Source organism: Xiphias gladius, chromosome 21 (genome assembly GCF_016859285.1).
Source record: "Xiphias gladius isolate SHS-SW01 ecotype Sanya breed wild chromosome 21, ASM1685928v1, whole genome shotgun sequence".
Lineage (NCBI taxonomy): Eukaryota > Metazoa > Chordata > Actinopteri > Istiophoriformes > Xiphiidae > Xiphias > Xiphias gladius.
The window spans coordinates 29379082-29400011 of record NC_053420.1 but is presented as its reverse complement, the minus strand read 5'-3'; the positions used below and the strand labels follow the sequence as shown (position 1 = coordinate 29400011).

At 39.3% G+C, this 20930-nt stretch overlaps 1 protein-coding gene across 3 annotated transcripts in view; it reads left to right on the top strand.

Annotated features, from left to right (window-relative positions):
- Window positions 1-20930, top strand: part of iqsec1b (IQ motif and Sec7 domain ArfGEF 1b) — a 207579-nt gene that overhangs the window by 52242 nt on the left and 134407 nt on the right. The window contains exon 2 of one of the 3 annotated variants that reach the window (XM_040159454.1): window positions 20581-20688. The exons of the other annotated variants lie outside the window; for them this stretch is intronic. Within the exon in view, the coding sequence (XP_040015388.1) occupies window positions 20581-20688 (108 nt within the window). The remainder of the gene's footprint in view (window positions 1-20580; window positions 20689-20930) is intronic. 3 annotated transcript variants of the gene reach the window in all.

Sequence of the window (20930 nt, the reverse complement as noted above, 5' to 3'; positions counted from 1 at the left end):
ACAGTGTGTCTCATCAGGCCTTTTTAAAGCTTTTTTTTTTTAGAGCTGACAGGAGGTAGGGGGGAAATAAACAAGCCTCGCTTTTATGAATCGGTGGTTTGCCAGTCTAACCAAGCGCTTACCAGAGTCAACCTTTTTCTAGAAGCTCAAGGCTCTTGATAAGCACTTTTGGCCAGGAGAGCAGGGGGGCATTAACTTTGTATGACGAACAAGCAGTACACAGCCTAGCTAAATCACTAGGGGGACCAGCTAGGGAGGCTGTGGAGCAGTTTAGAGACTGGAAACTGTGATCCAGCACTTGTCGTGAGAACCTGTATTAAATCAGGACATCATTTCTCCAATTCTTGGGTACAGGACAACAATGAGAAGAAGCCAAATCAAGAACTCTGTGGTCGATTCTTTTTTAAGATGAGATATAATATAAAATATATATATTTTTCAATCTCTATATGTTTGCTATGACTGAATTGTGATAGACCTGCTGTGCATAAGGTGAAAAGTTGTACAGCGAAACTGTGTGTGTGTCCACTTTGAGTGTGTGCCTGTGTGCATTTGTGTTGGGTTAGAGAGAGAGGCAAATGTGCTGTGTGGAATCTGTTGCAGGGCATAGTTGTTGCATGGTTGTGTAATTGTGTGACTGGCCTTATTGTTAACTACATTAGGCTTGGTACTGTCAGTGCCAAACGTATATGGTCTAGTTGCTTGCCTTGGCCTGCATACATGAAATCTTATAAATTGCATATTGAGTCTGTGTAAGACTTAAGCATAACAATGGAGCACCAGGTAGGAAGGAACACCCAATTGCCACCAGGCATTACGCACACTAACTGTACCTATTTTTCATGGATGTAGCTACATATAGGTAGCTAGCTAGCTATGTTGGTTGATGGTGACCCATTGTTAATCTGCCTACAAAGCTCTAATTGGTTGAATTATACTCCAGCTGGTCATACCAGCTGTCAGTGAGAGCAGCACCAGAACTATTTGAATAACTGAACAAACTGAAGATGAAGGAGAGAATTAAGGGGTCTGGAGCAAATCAGCTAATGTAAACACAACTTAAGTGCTCGGGCTGAACTGAAGCTATGCACCATTAAAGTAGGAAGATCAATAAGCAAATATTAATCCTTTCCTATCATGTGGCTGATGACAGTTAATTTTCTAGACATTTCTAGGTTGATGTAACATGTTGTCTAATGCCACTATCAAAATAACAGTACTGTGCCCCTACTTCAGCAGGCCCGTATTCAAACTAACATTAGTCCTCGTCATTCTTTCATGGTGAACACTGTGATGGCGCAGCAAGGATCTGAACGCAAAGGGCTCCGGCCAAAATGTAATGCTGCAAAAAAAGTTTAACCTGGCTCATGACTTTCAAATTGGAGAATCAAATGATTGCAATTGTGATAATTTTCCAGAGTTCTCATAAACAGCTATGCAGGGTTTTGGGGTCTGATAAGACCCAAAACTCATGGATTACTCAAACTGGAATCTTGTGGTACCTGCAGCAACACAACTATAGAAACATAAAAGGTTCTTTAAATGCGTTGCTATATTTGGTGATACTCTACCAGGATACCAGTGTTTCAGCACTCTTTCCAAAACTGCTAGTGTAGAAAGTTGTAATTGCACTGTACTGTTAAAATTTTCCTATCCATGCGCAGCCTCCAGTCTGTTGAGCAGGTTTTTGTTGCGACATTACTCAACAAGACAAATAGTTTCACATCATTTCTGTTATGCGCTATATGGAAATGAGGCTGCTCCCTTATTCCTTCATTTTACTTTTGACACTGAGCTCCCTCTCTCATTGCTTTCACATAAGGCTCTCCAAACCTCCTGCTGCCTCTTCATGGAAATTTAATGAGAGCCCCGAGTAACAAACTTTAATTTTGTTTGTTGTCTTTGTTGGGAAAGTAAAATTGCAACATCACTAATAATGCATGCAGATATGACCTGCAGTCAAAAGGCTTAGCATTATGAAACCTTCAATGTTTCTACATGCTGAGGTTTGGAAATGGATTCATTCAAAGTTATCTTAAAGTTTCCTGTAACAGCAATAATATATATTACACCGGCTTTTCAAGCCCAAGTTGCTTAATTGCTTTAGCACACTTTCAGGGAGGCATTTTTGTCTTTTGTTTGCAACAGACATTAACATCCACGAAATCCAAGCTACACGTGTTGTGTGATGGAGGCCATTTCTTGTGTTTGTGCCTTTTAACTTTTTTGTCCTCTGTCTCAGACTTGAATGTGCTAATAGAAATGTAGATCCTCTGTTTAAAACATTGTATTTAGGTTTTTTAAAGCTGCGCTAATGTTTTTTGCATTAACAATGGACTAGATAATTATGTATAATGTGAAAGGTGTGGATTCTAGTGATGAACTTACAAAGAATTATCACTCAACTGAGCTATCCAGTGTGTTCTAGCCTCTTTTAGGTCATTGATTTGGTTTCACATCTCACAAATTCTGCTCTTATCAATTCGTCACAGCAGCAAGCTTTTTCCAGCAAGCAAGGTCTGATAGAAACACTGTGTGCTGCCCAGAACCAAAGTTCAGTTAGGAACTACCATGTGAACAAAGATGAGGATTTAGCAGCTAAAGAGCGAGATAATTCTGCGAGGAGTTGGTGGAGAGAAAACCAGAGCTAAAAGGAGAGTAAATATTGGACTCATCGGTTCACCACACACAACTCCAAATGAACACCAAATGAAATGAAATAAACGCTAATGTTGTATCAGCTGAATGCATCAATCGGCAATTATATTCTCTTTTTTTCTCTGTTTTCTCTGTAACAAATTTATACAGTGATAATACATCAGATGCTGTGTTTTAAACCTGTTAGGCTGCTTCCACATGGCCAAAAACAGTTGATGCACTCTAGACTCTAGAAGCTAATATTTTGTGCCACCTTTCAGTATCACAAAATTTCAATCATTTTCTAGCCAAAACATTTGAAATATTCCAGTGGTCTTCTTAGAATTTTTATCTTGTTAAGTTGAAAAGGCCTTAATTTAAACTGTCACTACTCATCAAACCTCTTCAATGAATCTCAGAATAATATGTTATTAAATACAATTTTATTAAATTAGACCAATAAATACAGTAGAAAAGATATGTTAAGTCAGTCAAGTTTTAAGAGTTAAACTGATTTTATGTAAGAGAACAATGTTTGGCTGATATGATAATTGATAGAAATGTTAAGACCAATATTGGTCTAACATATCAGCAATTATATTAGTTTGTCCTTAGACAAGGGCACCCATCATGTTTTTGTGTGTAGAACTTATGTACACATGGCCTACAGTACAGTATTAGTGGTTAATGTGAGTATCTCCGCCCTTGGTTCCACAATGTTGTGTTGTATGGTCCCACAGGACTCTGGTGTTCCAGGTGTGTCATTTAGAAGGCGAGGTGTGCTGTCAATAGCTTTACCTTCAACCTTTCCTTCCCCTTCTGCCTTCTGGCTGTCTCCTCGTCCCATGGGTGAGAGCTGAACCAGGCATGTTGGCTGCTCATCAGCCCACTCTGGCTGATGTGTTGCATTCAGTTTAAAATCCTACCAGCTGTAATGTTGTTCCACTGGGAGAAACCCAGTTTTTTGTATGCTGACATGGCAGTTTGTGAGAGGGAGAATGCCAAGGTTAACTGGGCTGTAGTGGCCAGTGGCTATGTGCCTTCACGTGGTCTGCACCAACACACCTGCATTAGAAAATGTCCTAGGGCTAAAGGAAAAAAAGGTGCATTTAGATCTGCTCTTTATCAGTGCTAATCACAGTGATAAAGTTATGTACAATATATGATAGAAACTTCTCATACACTAAAGGTTCTCACTAGAAAGACTAAGATCTTATTAGGTTCCTGAGCTGCATACATTTGCAAAGTAAAGAGGAGAAATTGATTTTGTGAAGCTACCATAAGTCCTTAATGCTTTCAGACAGCCAAAATTTTAATATTTATGTGATGTGAAGGAAAACACAGTACGTAAACAGAAATGCTTGTTGTTTAGTTCAGTGATGAGCAAAATGAAGGACGTTGTCATTATTGCTGGCTATGTTAACCATGATGATTATGGATGAACATTTGGTAGCTTTATTCGACCCTAATTCAGGAAAGTAAACATAATAAATTAAATTAACATAATAGCATAATAAAATAAAGAAACATTTATATATAACATATCTGCAAAATGTTCAATACCAATGCAGAATGTTCGTACTTCACATACTGTAGCAAAATGTTTGATGTTAATATCCTAAATTATCCTTTCTAATTTAATTATCCATCTAATACACGATTAACATTTTTATGATCATTATGATTTTTAAGATTGTTTAGGCAACATTCTTTTCCTAACTTTAAAGAAGTGTTTTTAGTAGACTACACCTAACAACACATAGGATGCAGGACATAAACCCCGGTCTTTGTATGCCCACCCATCCATCCTGACTTCTGTGCAGTGGTGGGATGTAACCAAGTACATTTCCTCAAGTACTGCACAGTTTTGAAGTACTTGTACATTACTTGCATAAATAGGCAGCATCGGGGAGGGGCTTGGGGTGCTGTAGCTACCCCTATGATAGCCATAGCACTGCCCCTAGCACCCCCGGGAAATGTCTGTGGTCTAGTTAATTTTTAATGTGTGAATGCTATAATTAGATAATTTATTAATTTATCATTTAAAAAAAAGAAAAAATACATGAATAAAACAAACCAATTTAACCAGTCTAAAAAAACATAAAGCAAACACAGATAATCTGATTTGGCCAATGGGCACAGCATGCATTGAACTTTTGACCTTACTTCCAGTTCCTGTTTGCCATAGTGCAATTTTTCGGTAACTTCGCATTAGCAAAGTGGGTGTATCATAATGGATTGTTTTTTACTCCATAAACGTCCATGTGTGGAGACTCAGTCAAAACCTGGAAACGACAGTGATTGTGAACCTAATAGGTCCGATAAAGGTAATGTTAATATGTCTCTTCCCATGGCCCGTCATTATGGAATCAGTGAGGGAAAACCTGCCTGCAGAGCTCTACCAGGCTTGCCCACTACTGCAAAGAAAAGAACAGGGACATACTATCACCAGCACTAAGGAGTTCCTATCCCTCATGAGGACATACAAAGATGCATTTATAGACTTTTACAAACTGATATGCATCTCTCTGACACTTCCTGTCACATCAGTAAGCTGATGTGAAAGTTTTTTTTGTCTGTGTCATTTGAAAACTACTGGAAGAACAGCAGTGGGGATTCTCAAACCAGTAAAATGGCACTGTTGGCAATAACCACTGACAGAACTAGGGCCCTGGACAGCAACAAAATCATTGATGCCTTTGCACTCGACCACAACAACAGACGCATTGTTTTTTTGTGAAGATGTCTAATGGTAAGTGCATGATTTTTTTCCTCTGTTGCCTATTATAAGTTTAATTCATTTGGTGGTTGAGACACAATTTCAGACTCCTTATAGTTATCTCTATGCGATGCTTATTCATATTACATCAGGGCTATATCTATATCCCTTGAGCTGAATTTCTCGCCTTGTGTTTAACACAAAATGAGTCGCGGAGTGGCCACTGCATACGTGCGTGTTTGCGTGCGCATGTGTGCATGTGCGTCGCAGGTGTTGTAATAGACATTGAACTGTGATGACCAGCACATTTATGGGAAAACCTAAATTTCAGAGAAGTCGAGCAACCCCATAGCATCAGCAAAAGAAAATCACTTGCGCTGCCACTGGTTGAGTGTTTCCATTTCATGATATTTTATACTTCTACTACTACTTCTACTACTACATTTCAGAGGGAAATTAGTATTAATTCATTAAATATATATAGTTACTTTTCAGATTAAAATCGGACATAAAATGCGTATGATAAGCTTGTAAAATAAAACACACTGTTGTACATTAAACTGGTGGTTCCCAACCATTTTGGCACCTGATCCCTTACAAAAAATCTGTGTGTACCAGTGTCTCCTTGTCAAGTTGCAGCTGCTTATGCGTTATTACCAGTTTTAATAAAGAGGCATTTCCCCTCAAAAACTATAATTTCTTTATATTTATATAACTGTTTGAAGCCCAAGGAGGTAAAACTCTCCAATAAATCCCAAAAAATGAAAGAGAAAAGTCAAGTCTGAAAAATGAATCCAAATTTATGTAGCAGAACTTTGTTTTAGCTTCTTTTCTCATCAATTATCTCCCATCAGATTTATCCTTTGACCCTTCATAGGGCCCTGACACCATGATTGGGAGCCGATCAACTACACTAGCTAACTGTATACAAAGTGGTTAAAACTAGCTCTACCTCCAACAGTTACAACAGTAAAATGCTACTTTTAATACTATGAATACTAATGATGTACATTTTGCAGAGAATACTATTTTATAGTTTATCTTTCTCTTATTTATTTTATTTTTTACCGAAGTAGGATTTTGAATGCTGCACTTTTGTGAATTGTTTACGTCCTTGAATGCTTGCTAGTCCAATTCTTCCTTTGCTGGCACATGTGTTACTGCTTCTGTGATAGTTACAGCAATGTAAATATGCACAATTGCACTTTTACATTGCTGTAACTCATGGAACTATCACTCCTTTTTTGTCACATTGTCACCATCTGCTAGACTGGACCAGTGGACTTTGCAATAAGTAATATTGTGGTAATGGCAATATGTAGGTGTGTTCTACGAGGCTGCTGTAGTATGACTAGATGTAAACAGGAAGAAGTTGAATAAAGTTTGATCTCAAACTCCTGCAAGGTGTCCCCCTTGTTGATAAGACAAATATTAGACTTCATGTAACTTTATTTCTTGGAAAAGTAGCATAGAGTGACTAAAAAAATCTCTGCTCCACAAACAATAAGCTAGTCAAGTCAAGTCATTTTTATTTATATAGCGCCAAATCATAACAGAAATTATCTCAGGGCACTTTTCATATAGAGCAGGTCTAGAACGTACTCTGTACTTTATTATTTACAGTGACCCAACATTCCACCGTTAGCAAGCACCTGGCAGCAGTGGCAAGGAAAAACTCAGGGAGGGCTGCCATCTGCCTCGACCAATTGGGTTGAGATAGGAAAAGAGATGGGGGGAGGGAAGAGAGAGAGACAGAAGCCTCTTTTATACAGCGTGTTCAAGGTGGGAATTTTGCGTCTTTATTCCGCCTTGCCGTTCTGTATTAAATGTACGAAGATGGAAATCATTTTTCTGCCGGCAGCAGAAGTAGACACAGAGCCCAATCAATCTCTGTGTAAAAGGGAGAGCTTGCATGGCAGGACAGACGCTGACACTGTAGTGTATATAGTAATAGTAATAATATTGATAATAATAATAATAATATTTGTAACAGTGGGTGTTGAGCAGGATCATGGAGGCAGTAGGTGGCTTGATATCACAGATCCAGACTGCAGCTCTGGAGGCAGAAATACCTGCAGAAAGCGACAGGAGGAGAGAGGAGAAAGACAAGAAAGCACAAAACTATGGGAGAGAGATGAAGCCAAGTTAGTAACAGGCTTTAATGGGATATGAATGCGTACAGATGGAGAGGGAGAGGAGGAGAGAGGAGCTCAGTGCATCAAAGGAATTCCACCGGCATTCTAGGCCTATAGCAGCATAACTAGGGGGTGGTTCAAGCCAAGCCTGAGCCAGCCCTAACTGTAAGCTTTATCAAAAAGGAAGGTTTTAATCCTACTCTTAAACATGGAGAGGATGTCTGCCTCCTCTCTCTCTCTCTCTCTCTCTCTCTCTCTCTCTCTCTCTCTCTCTCTCGATGGCCATTATCAAAGACAAACCCAATGCCACAGCAGCGCTGTCGTGTGGACACACAAATGCTTGCGAGCTGCAGCAGTTCAACAAGGTAGCTGTCACACACAGGTGAGTTAAGCAGTGTGGCCCAAGGCTAACTCCTCTTCGGTTTACCTTAATTCATTTAAATAGTTGGGGGGCAGACATAGTCTCTTTGAGGTTTTGGGTGGGTAACTGTTCTAATAGAAGGGGCAGAGAAGTGAAGCAACTCTGCCTTTTGGTCTCAACTCTGGCTCATCATGGTTTTGGTCTACTAATCAACTCATATTATTAGGTATGAGAGCTGCTCCATCCAATGTTGTATGTATGCCTTCTCTCCTAATCAGACCAGGTCTTTCCCAGGAAGTCTGCCAATTATCTATAAATCTCACATCAGTTGCTGGACACCACCTCAACAGCCAGCAGTTCAACAATGACATATACAGCTATGCATGTCATCGCTGGTCAGATTTAACAGGGGCCAAGAGAAAACTACTGAGTCCGAAGTTGTCTTTTCATACGTACACACCGACTTAACATTAATGTTAGTGACGTCTGATTGACGTAACCACCAACATGATTAACAATTTTACTATATTTACATTTATCCTTAGCCAGCAGTTTAAATAGGATTCTATGTCACCCACTTTGGCCCCTGGCACAAGTTTGACCACGTACGCCAGTTTCACTAACTTCACATTTCTGAAGATAGAGCTGGCAATAATCAGACTTTGTTTCTCAGCATGTGTGTCGCTGAGTGGAAAGTATCTGTTTGAAACATGAACTGGTTGGCGGTAAACCGTGGGCCTCTGCTTAGGGCTTTGCTTCCTTTGGGCTGTCACTGGCACCCTGGCTTCCCAGCTGCTCGGGAGCTGCCAGTGGGAGAGGAGGAGCTATCGCTTGCATCGGCTACTGGGGGCTGGCTAACTACAGTTTCCATGGTGCAAAGCCACGCTTCCAATTCACTGAGCCTCGCCTCCATCCCAGCAAATAAACGACATATATTCATGTGCCATTATCACTAAAGGAGGCATAGGAATAACTAACCGCAAGACACACTGATCAAGAGATAGCAGGAGAGTGAGAGGGAGAGAGAGAAGCTATCGCTAACAACTAAGCTAAAGTAACTAACGTATCTGAATAGTATTTAAACAACTGTGGGACTAGCGAGAAAGTCGCTAAAAGAAAGAGAGAGCTATGAGTTCTTGAGCAGAACTAGTGTAAGCTACAGTTATTGCCCTTATTTGGGTTTCTGATTGGCTACTCAGCTCATCATTCATGAATCCCATTGTTATATTGGACATAGGGCACTGTCTTCTGCATTATTTTACACCCATTTACTTGTATTACATGGAGGTTGGGTCAGGAAGAAGCCGGTGTTGAATTAGTGTGTATAGCAGTAGGGATGGTGCCCATTAAGAAAGAGAATACAAAGAGAACTCATTTCTGCTGTTAATTTCCTTCTATATAACTTCACTTGATGTCATGTAAAAATACTTAAAAAGTAACACTAATTAATTTGCTCTGTTCAAATGTTCAATGAAAATGTATTAAGCTTGCTGACTCTGACTTAAGCTTTGTGGCTGGTGGGACACGTGCCCTCTATTGGCTGGCTGCCACTGTGCTGAGCCCAAAGAATATCACAATTTTCTAGATTTGAAAAAAATCTTGCCAGTGACCGCAATTCATGCAGCAGTTAGGTTTCCACCAGAAGCAATTTAGTAGTATATAGATATATTTTATAAAACAGAATAGCCTTATATGGCGCCTTACCAAAGACTGAGGGCTCTTGGAGGTCTTAATTTGTTGCCTCAGAGAGAGTTTTTCATGTTCTTGCAACAGTCCACAAAACACAAAGGTGGAGCTCTGCGAACATGATCGACAGAAAAAGAAGAAGAATTAGCCATTGAGGCTTTGCTACATACTTTTTGTTCAGTGTTTCCCCCCAGTATGTTAGTCAATGCCTTCAAGAATTGCACAGCCAGATGGACCCACGTTCCTGATTATACTTATGTGTTACAAGGCCTGTGTTTGTTTTTGCCATTCCTTGATCTGATCCTGGGGGATAAGGAGTTGTAGGCCATGAATGTGCTGTGAAGTCGTTCACTGAGCCTATTAGACAATGCCTGTGGTGGTGGTGGCAATGCACAGCGCAGCGAAGTGGCCCAGTTGAACACAAAGCCTTCGCTGTAACACAGATCCCAGCACTCAGCACGCAATGGTGTGATAAACTGCAATAATTAATCGTGAAGTAGCCTCTATTTTTTATTTTTTTTTTTTTGTAGTCAAGATTCATTACATGGTGTATGAGCTTGTCAGTGGACACCATCAAAAATTACATTTTTGTCTTTACAATTGAATCTTATAAGTACCTCTCCCTCTAGACTTCATTGAAGCGATGCTGATGAGAGAAATGAGATGGAGAGACTGATAGAGGGAGGGGCACTACAGCAAAGCCAATTTCCAAAGGCCTCATACTGAAGCAGCAAAGGTTAATTGGATTCTGTCAAAGTGATATTGTCAAACACTGATTAATTCTCTCAGATCACCACTTATATTACATTGTTTAATTTTCTTCTGTGGAGAAAATCTTGTCATAATCAGTGTAAGACAACTTTATGAACCTCTCAGGCCTTGACAATTCCCTCTAAGAGTGTTTGTGTAAGAGCAAGGGCTTGTTGTTCCTAGATTTTTCCGGGAATAATAGAAGAAAATAACATAACATTCATAGACAACTATGGAAAACAATAGCTTAGGATATCCAAGATTTGACAATTATGTCCCTCTCTTTTTTGAGTAAGACCATGAGCAAATAAATTTACAGACTCTGGGGCAAAATTCAGCCCATCGAGCGAAAAGAGAAAGATTAGGATATCTGCATTACATAAAGCAAAACCACTTAAAACTGCTTTTTGAGAAGTATGTTACATGGCAGAGTCTGTTACATAACCGACGGAAGTACACACTTATCCATCAGGAGGAAGTAAAAGTTGGGGTTGTTTTGTCCTTGGGATTTGTTTCAACAGAAAAATAGTTCTCACCCTCACTAGCTTAGCACTGTGTGTTGTAGCAAGGCTCCGACACTCCCTGTGTTTGTGTTTATCTCTTCCTTGTCTGGAAGCTGCTTTCGGTTTGCAGCGAGCCCTGATGGATGGAGCTGAAGTGGTGATGCTGCAGCAGATCCATGACTATGTTTCCGGAACTGACCTTGTTGTACTGTGCTGATTAAGAGAGGGAGTGTTCGGTATTGACTCCTCACCAACACTGTAACCCCTGAAACCTGACTCCCCCCTCCCTCAGGAAACCAAATGGAGATGATTGTTTTTGTGCACAGTCTGTGTGGCTACACTGATACATGACCCTGGAAGTGAATAACTCACTGACACAACCTGTGTTCACTGCTCCGGAGCTTGCACTGTGAGACAGGACATGTAATTTTCAACCTATGCATACTACATACAGTAATACTACACTAACATGTAGAGACATAATAGCATATCTGTTCACTGTCTCCATCAGTGATTTTCCGGAGGTGTCACTTTCTATTACGATGCAAAATATTGATCCATGACATTTTCAAGTAAAAGTCCATTGTGCTATTCCCTGTCGGTGACGGATGTGAGAAAACAGCGATTCAGCAACCGCAAAGAAAAGACAGCCACTTACACACAGTCAAACTGACAGAGAATCCAAAGAAGATGTCACTGTTTGATTGACAGTTGATCTCCGGGTAAAACATTGCAGAAACACCAGAGTAATGTGTGCTTAGCAGAGAACGCCAGAGAAAGCTATTTAATGTTTGAAGCATCTAGATATGATTTTATGAAATTGTTCAATATAAGTAATTTTTAAAAAGACATTATGAACTAAAGAATCATATGAATAAATAATTCAGATTTTACAGAGCGGTGACAAATGAAAGAAAAAAACAACCTAAAGTGTCCTAGTAAGGTATTGGGCCACCACGTGCTGCCAGAAAAGCTTCAGCGTGCCTTGGCCTTTATTCTCCAAATCCCTGGAACTCTACTGGAGGGATGAAAACCATTCTTCCAACAGATATTCCCTCATTTGGTGTTTTGATGATGGTGGTGGAGAGCGCTGCATAACGCGTCCGCCCAAAATCTCTCATAGGTGTTAAATTGGGTTGAGATCTGGTGACTGTGAAGGTCATAGCATATGATTCATATCATTTTCATTCTCAACAAACCCCTCATGCCCTATGCATGAGGGCATTGTCTTCCTGGAAGAGACCACTCCCATCAGGATAGAAATCTTTCATCATAGGATAAAGGTGATCACTCTGAACAGCTTCGTATTGATTTGCAGTGACCCTTCCCTCTAAGGGGACAAGAGGAGCCAAACCATGCCAGCAAAATGCCCCCCGCAGCAAAACAGAGCCACCGGATCCCCTCACTGTAGGGGTCAAGCATTCAGGCCTGTACCATTCTCTTGGTGTACGCCACACATGCACTCGCCCAAATGACGAGAATATGGTGAACTCATCTGACCATATCACTTATTCCACATCTCTGTAGACCAGTGCCTATTGTTTTTGTACCACTGAACTCTCAAATGTGCGTTCATCTTTATAATGAGGGGTAATGAGCATAATAATAATGAGTGCTTAAGCACTGCAACCCTACTATAATATGACCTATGTATTTGTCAACGGACTGTTCTTGCTGACACAGACTGATCATGTCCTGCATTGACATTCCCAGTCACCTGAGAAGGAGTTACTCATCTGTATTTCCTTACATATCGCACTACTGTGCAAGCATCACGGTCATCAAATGTGCCCTGTCGACTACAACTTCCGACCCTATTCACTGACGCCTTCCGATTGATCTACATGCAGATGTCACTTTAGTCACTGGTCTTATAGTGACTAAAGCTCCTGCCATCTGTGCCCAAACAATGAACCCTCTTTCAAAGTCACATAGATCTTTTCCTCTTGTCATCTTGATACAAAATCAGAATCAACTGGGCCTGCCTAGCATTTTTTCTACATGCCACAGAGCATGATTGGATGTTAAGTGCTTCATTGTACCATGCAGTCCATCCGTGTGGAAGCATCTGCCTTCATTGTTTCCCCACTCTTTTATTCAGGTTTTTCCTTTAATATGTAACCTGTCTGTATATAAATTAACCGACAATTTATTTATTCACAGTAGCAGCTACTGTAGATAGTTGATTTAGATCTGGAAGCAGTTACTGAGCTTGCTTTCTTAAGAGGCATGTGAGAGTGGGCATCTGATTGGCTGAAAGGTGATGGGGCTGTGACTGTGACAACACCACTCTCATGAAATATGACATGATGAAATAAAAAGTGGCATGAAATAACAGTGTCACCAGGAAAAATGCTATTATGAAATAAAAACAGACAGGATATTTTGAAATAAAAACATCTAATATGAAATAAAAACAAATTCCTATAAAACCCTATTATGAAAATAAGAATGATAAAATAATAATTTCTTCAACTATTTAATTCAATTGTTTCATTTATATATTTTGCACATATTATTCATGTAACCATTTATACTATCTCATAATTACTTTTTAATTAATGTAAGATTGGACACTTTGGGGCTCCACAGGATTTTGATTTACTGAATTGAAAATTCCCTAAATTTTACTGCACTGAAATAGATTTTCTATCATTCTGACAATAAAAGCTCCACTAATCAATTTAAATTTAACATCTATTTAAATGAGTAAATGTAATTTGAAAAGTGTCGCTCATAGTGACAAACCAGTAGAAATATATTACCCAAGTCTGAAGCTCTACCGAGCTTTTTTCAGCCTCCTTTAGCTAATCAGTTTGTTTTTTAGCGAATTGCTTTCTCTGTTAGCTTATGAAGAAAGTTGAACATTGTGTATTTTAAGAGGCAGATATTTTTGTTAGTGGATGGTGGAGATCAAAGCAGGGCTAATAGATGGGAGAATAATGGACTTACATTTATGAAGAGGCCAGTGATATGACTTCAAATGAATGTCTACTAAATGTGCAAATAGGCTACTGTTTGCTAACATTCTACCCAAAACTTTTTGGGCAATATGCCACGGTTATTCTCTGCCCACCACAAAGGGTCCCTCTACCGAAGTGGCCAAAAATAGCTGTAACTATAATAACAACTTACAACCACTTCCATTACTGTTATTGAGTAGCTTTATTGTGCACTTGTATTTCCCTCTGGGCACACTAAAAGGTGGAAAGTAACAAAATACATTTACTCAAGTACTCAAGCTGCTTAAGTACAGTTTTGAGGTACTTGTACTTTACTTGAGTAATTCTATTTTATGCTACTTAACAGTAACATTTCAATGCATTAAGGAGATGAATATTGTCGTTGTAGACCAATACATTTATTTCAAAAGTTATTTACTATATATTTTGCAGATTCAGATTGTTAATAGAAAATACTGTATAATAATTGATCCACACATTATGGCATCAATGATTATAATTCAGTAATATAATATGATTCTGAAATTAGCCATTTTGCCGAAGTGTTGTGCCTAGAGAACTTCTACTTTTGGCTCTTGACTTGTACGTATGTCAATGCTAATATTTTTGTTCGAGTCAAGTAAAATTTTGAATGCATGACTTTCTTCACTGTGGTATCACTACTTTTACTTTAGTTAAAGATCTGATCTTCCATCACTGCTAAAATCAGTAACACCTAATTCAACCTGTACTCAAAAGATAGGAGTTACAGAGTGGCATGCAGTTATGGTTTGTGTAGGAAGGAATCTAATTTAAATTAGCTTTAAATGGTGTTCTCTCCTAATTAAGTCTTTTTTTGCCAAGAAAATATGTCACCACTTTGGAGAGCTTTACTGAAATTGAATAGATCATTTGGTAAAGAGTAAATATATGGATATTGTTACAATTAGGACACTGTAGTGGCACTAAGAGGTACTAAAAGAGCTACTTAGTAATCCTTGTTCTATTTTAGCACTTTTAGTTATATTAATTCCAGTAGTTAACAGTAAAAGTACTTCTGCTTTACATAACAACACTAAACTTTTTATTTTGACAACTCATATTAACTGTAGTAGTGGGCATTTCTTAAAACCACAGCAGACACAGTGTGACTTTGCTGACTATGACTGCGTGTGTGTGTTTTCCAGTATAAGTACCATTATTAGGCTCAGTTAGTCCTTGAAAACCACTTTGCCAGCCTTCCGACAGTTTAAAAGTTTTGGGAGCCAGTGTGTTTAGAGACTACCATTATGTAAGCAGAGAACCTGCGCTCCAGTGATAACAGGAAGCTTATATGGCAGGCAGTGGGAAATCTCCATTCAGGACTTCACCTCTGTGGATGAGAGATTATTACTGGCAGCTCTGGGTCGCAAAAGAGCACAACTCATTTGTCCTTGAGACATGTTTTCTAATCAAAAGCTGCATCACATTGCATTGAGTTCCAAGGTTTATGCTTCACAGAGCAAGTAATTAAAATTTTTTGGTTGTTTGGTTGTGTATTTATTTTTATCAGTCAAGATGGTACATCAAATCAAATAATTTCGAACATTCAGATTATTAACTAGCAACAGTTTGATGTCAAGCACTGCTTAAAATTGCCGAACGTGGTTTCTTGCTGTCTGGGCAGTGCTTCTTCATCCTCTCCTCTGACTCCTCGGAGGGCAGACTGGATGCTACAGTGACTCACTAGCGCCTCTTTACAAAGTAGTATTACGAGACAGGACGGGCCGGGGCTAGCTGGTTAGCATGCTTACATCAGTAGATATCTGTGCAAAACAATACAGAGATGTCTTTGACATAACATCAAAACTGTGGTTTCTTCACATTGTGTTGATAAGTTTAATTAATTTTTGAATGTTTTAACTACAATACTTGCCTACAGTATAGCACTTTTTAAGTGACACCAATATGATATATTAATTACTTTTATTTGAAATGGCTCTCCATATTCCCCGGTGTTGGAGATTATCATGCCAATAGCCTGGGTCTCTTGAGGTTGGTCTTGGTCTGTTCCAGCTTTTGTCAACTGGTTTGTCTGTTGATGGGCCCTGATTACAGGCAGTGCTGTAAAAATGGTTGTAATCTGAATGAGCAGTTAATTAAGGTTTAGCTATTCGAGTTAACACCACTGCAAGTCCATTTTTCCGGAAATTTATGATGTTTTGGTTTATTCCACATTAAAGTCTCATTATTTTGAAATATTTGTCAAAATTAAATGTGAAGAAATTAATTAATGTATGACTCATTCTGAGACTCCATAATAAACCAGCATTACAGGAAGAAAATTGTTGCTTGAAAACAGTTTGGTCGCTCTCTTTAACCCACAGAGATGGCGGAAGGCTAAACATAAATTTATCTTTCAAATGTATTGTTCCTGGAAGTCCTTAAAAATGCCTCTCATAACATACTGCAGCAGCAGCCCTATTCATTTTCCTTACTTGCTGTTTACTGTCTTGCAAAAGCTTCCACTTAAAAGTTTTTCCTAAATATCTTAAAAAGACTAAACTATACAATGAAGAATTTAGTTAGGTAACATGACATTTTTTGTGATGTGATCATTTGGTGTATTTTAAGTATAAGTCTGGTGAAATTCCATATTTTTCTTATAGTCAACATATCCCATGAAAATACCCAAACCAACAATGAACTGATCCTATTCAAAAGTATTGTCCGTGTATCGAAAACCCTGATATATCTTACTCCTTTGTGCCACAGAGCTCCATTGTTGTCTTAAAACTATCTTTACTGTCCTAAAAATATGTCAGTGAGCCACACCATTGCACAAGCTGCTACATGGCCACTTTGACTCAGTCTCACATACACTTTCCTGCCACTGCAAATGTGTGATCACTAAATGTGTATTAATCTGCAACAGAAAATGTTCCTCAAAAAATGCACATTTTCCTCCTGTTTGAGTAATGCTTGCTGAAAACTACAGTGTCCCGCTGTTTCAGATTCACTGACCTTTTTTTTTTTTTTTTTATGAAACTATATTTGTGATCCATTTTTAATGATTTATGACTTTAGTAGGAATTAATGTTCTTGGGGCTGAGTGCCACAGCCAGAGTAGGGAAGTCAGAAAGTATTGACAGCTGGTCTAACACGGTGGTGGCACCAAAGATTTTCTTTTGCTGGTTCTATGGCCCCCAGATTCAGTTGCTCTGCAGTGTGCTCTACAATAAGACTGTGGTTGTTGTGTTTTATCTCTCATCTGTGGAAAGTAGTCAAACAAAAATACAATTTATTAATTTAAAATGTTGAATATTATCACTTATACAATAGTGCACTAGGTAACAGTACTTTCATATAACATTGAAACAGGGTAAATTTCCTTTTTTTAATCTAAAAAGTATGGTGTGATAGTATTTTTTTTTTTTTTTTTAAACATTATCCTGCATTTAGACTGCACTCTCCTCATAAATCCCAAAATGTTAAAGTAACTGGTGCCTCTTGGATGGGTTGCTCAAAGTGCCAGTGCCAGTTTGCGAGAGTGTCTGATCACACCAAACCCACAGTTATTCCCCTCCAAAATCATCATCCCTTCAAGGCTAAATCATTGTTATTCCTCACACACAGTTACGTCTTGTTCTTATCTCAGCCTAATTAGAGCAATATCTTTAATGCTCATTTTTATGTCAGCTGTTACCAACCCTCTTGAAGTTGATGCTCCCTCGGCTGTCCACCTTGAAGGTTTATGTGTTCATCAAGGCCGCCTTAAATGTTCCTTAACTCCTTAAGGTGACAAAGCAGTAAAAACCAAGACAGTGAGCATCTGTGTGTCAGTTTTGCACTAGGGAACCCATAAAAGCACTTTGAAAGGTAACCCTCCCTGGCAGTTTGCTGAAGTTGGAGGTCATGACGAGTTGTGAAGGTATAGGACTGACCTCAGTACTGTCAGCAGACCATACCGGTCAGCAGCAGAGAGCAGGCCAAAGTTGTTCAGAGGCAGCACATTATCTAATGTACCAGTTGTCACCAGTCCTCACTGGGGGATTGTTCAATGACAAGTGGCTGCTTCTTCCCTTACTCAGCTAGCTGCAGCAAATAGGAACCAAGACGAGATGTATAGGTGGTTTATTTACGGCCAGTGCTCCATTCATCCTGACAACCATGTCTGGCCCCTCCCTCCCCTCTGCTCTGGGTGACTTGTTTCCACTAAAGGTTTGCCAGGACTGTGCTCCCTGTTCATGGGATAATATCAGCTAAATTGTATAGCATCTGCCTGAAATGAAGTTGACCAAAAGCTGAGAATGTCCTCACATTTGTATAAGATGTGAGCAGATAGTGATTTGCCCCTCTCAGAATATTTCAATACCATACATTTTAGAGTCCTGAGAGGGTTAAAGTACAGTATTTTAAAAGAAATAGGCAAAAATTAGAGAAAACAAATGTATGGATGGATCAGAATGCATTCTTTTTTTTCTGCCCAATATCATGAACCACTAGTTTCATCTCGTGATTCTTTGTAGCAGTCCTGACCCTTATGTTGAGAACCACCTTCCCAAACTTTATCAAATCTTAACTTTAGCAGTGGCAGATTAGAAACCACTCAGTTAGTTATTTTTGTAATGGTCATTTTTCTAAAGGTTTGGGAAGGCACTGACAAGTGATGTCGCTGTGGTGTTAGGAGTGCCGGATTAGAAAACACTCATATGGGTTGTCTTGGAAGGCAGGGCAAATAACATAGTTTTAAATAATTTATGACTGTAGAATTTATGATCTTGGAAGGTTAGCATGCAAGCGGCTTAGCCCTCTGGAGTGTGAGGTCATATTTGTACCGACATGTTGTACCTGGAAACCTCATTGTGTCTGCAAGACTTTGCAAAGCTGTGAACAACCCCTGCACCTGGTTGTTGGTCAAGAAATAGTTTCTGCACAACTCCCTCTGAAATCAGATTGTTGATTTTAGATAGCTAACCATCTCCTGATTCCATCTCTACTGAAAGCTACATTATGTAAGTTTATTCTAATATATTTTTTTGTTGAAATATGCTCCAAAACATATCTTAATGTGGAAAGGTGCTATCAAAGGTTCTCAGAACAGCCTCACAGCACTGCAAAGATATGACCAATCAAAAAAGGTCAAGGTCAGGGCTGTCAGTCAATACATGAACATGCTTCTTGCTTACTAGTCCTCTCACACGGAGGCTTCAAGCTAGAATTAGGTGCTGAAAGACATTGCTATGGCTGACACGAGCTAGCAAGCTCCTGATTCCTGCATTAACTGAGACGGCAAACACGACCAGGATGTAGGTGGAAGCCTGGCGCGAGCGTAATGGAGTAGGGAGATGGGGATGGGGGGGGGGTGATTTGCTTTCAAGTCTCATGCTAGCACTAACATGATTTCCAGAACTTGCGTATTGTAGCTTTAAAGCCCAGAGATTAGATTGATATCAATCTTCTCTTCTTGGGATTTGAAAGATCCTCAAATGATTAAAAATGAACTGTTATATGTATGACACAGGGTTTAGACAGGTGTATAGCAAAGCTCTTCACAGGTGCACTTGGTTTTGAGGGACCAAGACCTCACCCTGAGTTTATTTTAGGATATTCATTAGCCTACAAGATTTATGCTATTAATGACAGCTTTTTGGAATTTCATGCAAAGACATTAAACAGGTGAGAACATTGTCTTTTCTATCTATCGCGCAGTTGGCTACAGAATGTTTTATTGTTGGTGCAGGAAGTGGAAGTAGGAGGTTTAATTATTTTTATGAATTTGCCTTTAAAGCATATAAACAAATTATTAAAGTTTGGCTTTACATTCGTTCTCGGGGGATTATTATTATTATATTGCTGCTCTTTTCCACCACGACTGCTTGTTAACTGATTGAATTAATTGATAGGGCATCATGCTGTTGCCGGTGTCTGTTCTCTCTCTCTTTTCGGGTCTGTTTGGGTCAAACACATTTTTGATCGGGTCTAGCTATCTTCTGTTCTATTCGAGTCGGGTCTGGTTTTTCCCATCAGATTGGGTCTTTCTTTTTTTTAAAATAATTTATGCATGACAGGTTCAAGTAGGCTTTCCACGAGTCTATGAATACTGCTAGTGTATAGGGTATACACAGCACTTATTCCTTAGCAAAATACTAAACACCATCACTTTGTTTCCACTTTACAGACCTCAATGTTACCTTTTTTAAAATATGTACTAAAATATCTGCACTTTGGGCAGCTTTTAACTGTTTGTTTCTTTGTTATGTGCATTACTGTCATTTATTTGTTAAGGCATGATAAAATGTATTGTTTGCATTTACTGGAACTTCAGGGATTTGAACTGGCAAGGTCGTTGATGCTAACAAGTAAGATAGCAGAACATATTTTTAATCTGCTTCCTCTTGTCTTGTGCTTCCTTCCTGTTCATATCTGTTCTCCATACTCTGTTGTTAGCTCACTTTACACTTAGCCTGGGTACATTCTGATCATGTCTCATCTCCTGCCTCCCTCTATCTTCTATCTCTTTCTCCTCCTCTTGTTGCTCCCCACCTGGCACTGAGCTCTGTGTGCTGATTCAGCCCATTGTGATAATGCATATATGAGAGTTCCTGGCCTTGATTTAAAGGCATTAAAATGCTGCAGGCAGTGGACAGGGGTAATCTCTTTTTCAGCTCAGTGGGAGTTAGCGTGCTAACGGACCCCCTCACTAGTATACAGTGCAACACAGTTCATGCTGCGCAAGAAAGAAGTCATTGTCCATGCATCAGTTTCTGTCCAATTGTGAATGAAAATATACAATTGTATTTTCTTAAACTTCATGAAATGTGCATTATGAAACGCTTCAATGTGTCTTTCTCTCTTTATGTTGCAGGCGACACACCTCTTTGCCTGTAGAAGTCTCAGAGATCCCTCTAAACCTAATTGCCCCTCCATGTAGAAGAAGTTACCCCTGTCGCAAATGGAAGTCTGCGTCTTTTGGGTAAATCGAAGGGTTTTTATTGAAGTCACCTTTTCTTCATCTGACCACATTTTTACAAGCCCATTGCCTGAAATTCTATCTCATTGCAGCAGTTTCTGTCCTGGTGCCACTTTACAGTATCACTCTGTTTATCAGCCTGCTAAAACATCTAATCTCGGATCTTGCCATTGCCCATGCTGCTGTTGAGTGTTTATTTGTCAGTCCTTTCCTTTTGCTCATGAAGACTTCCACTGCCTACTGTG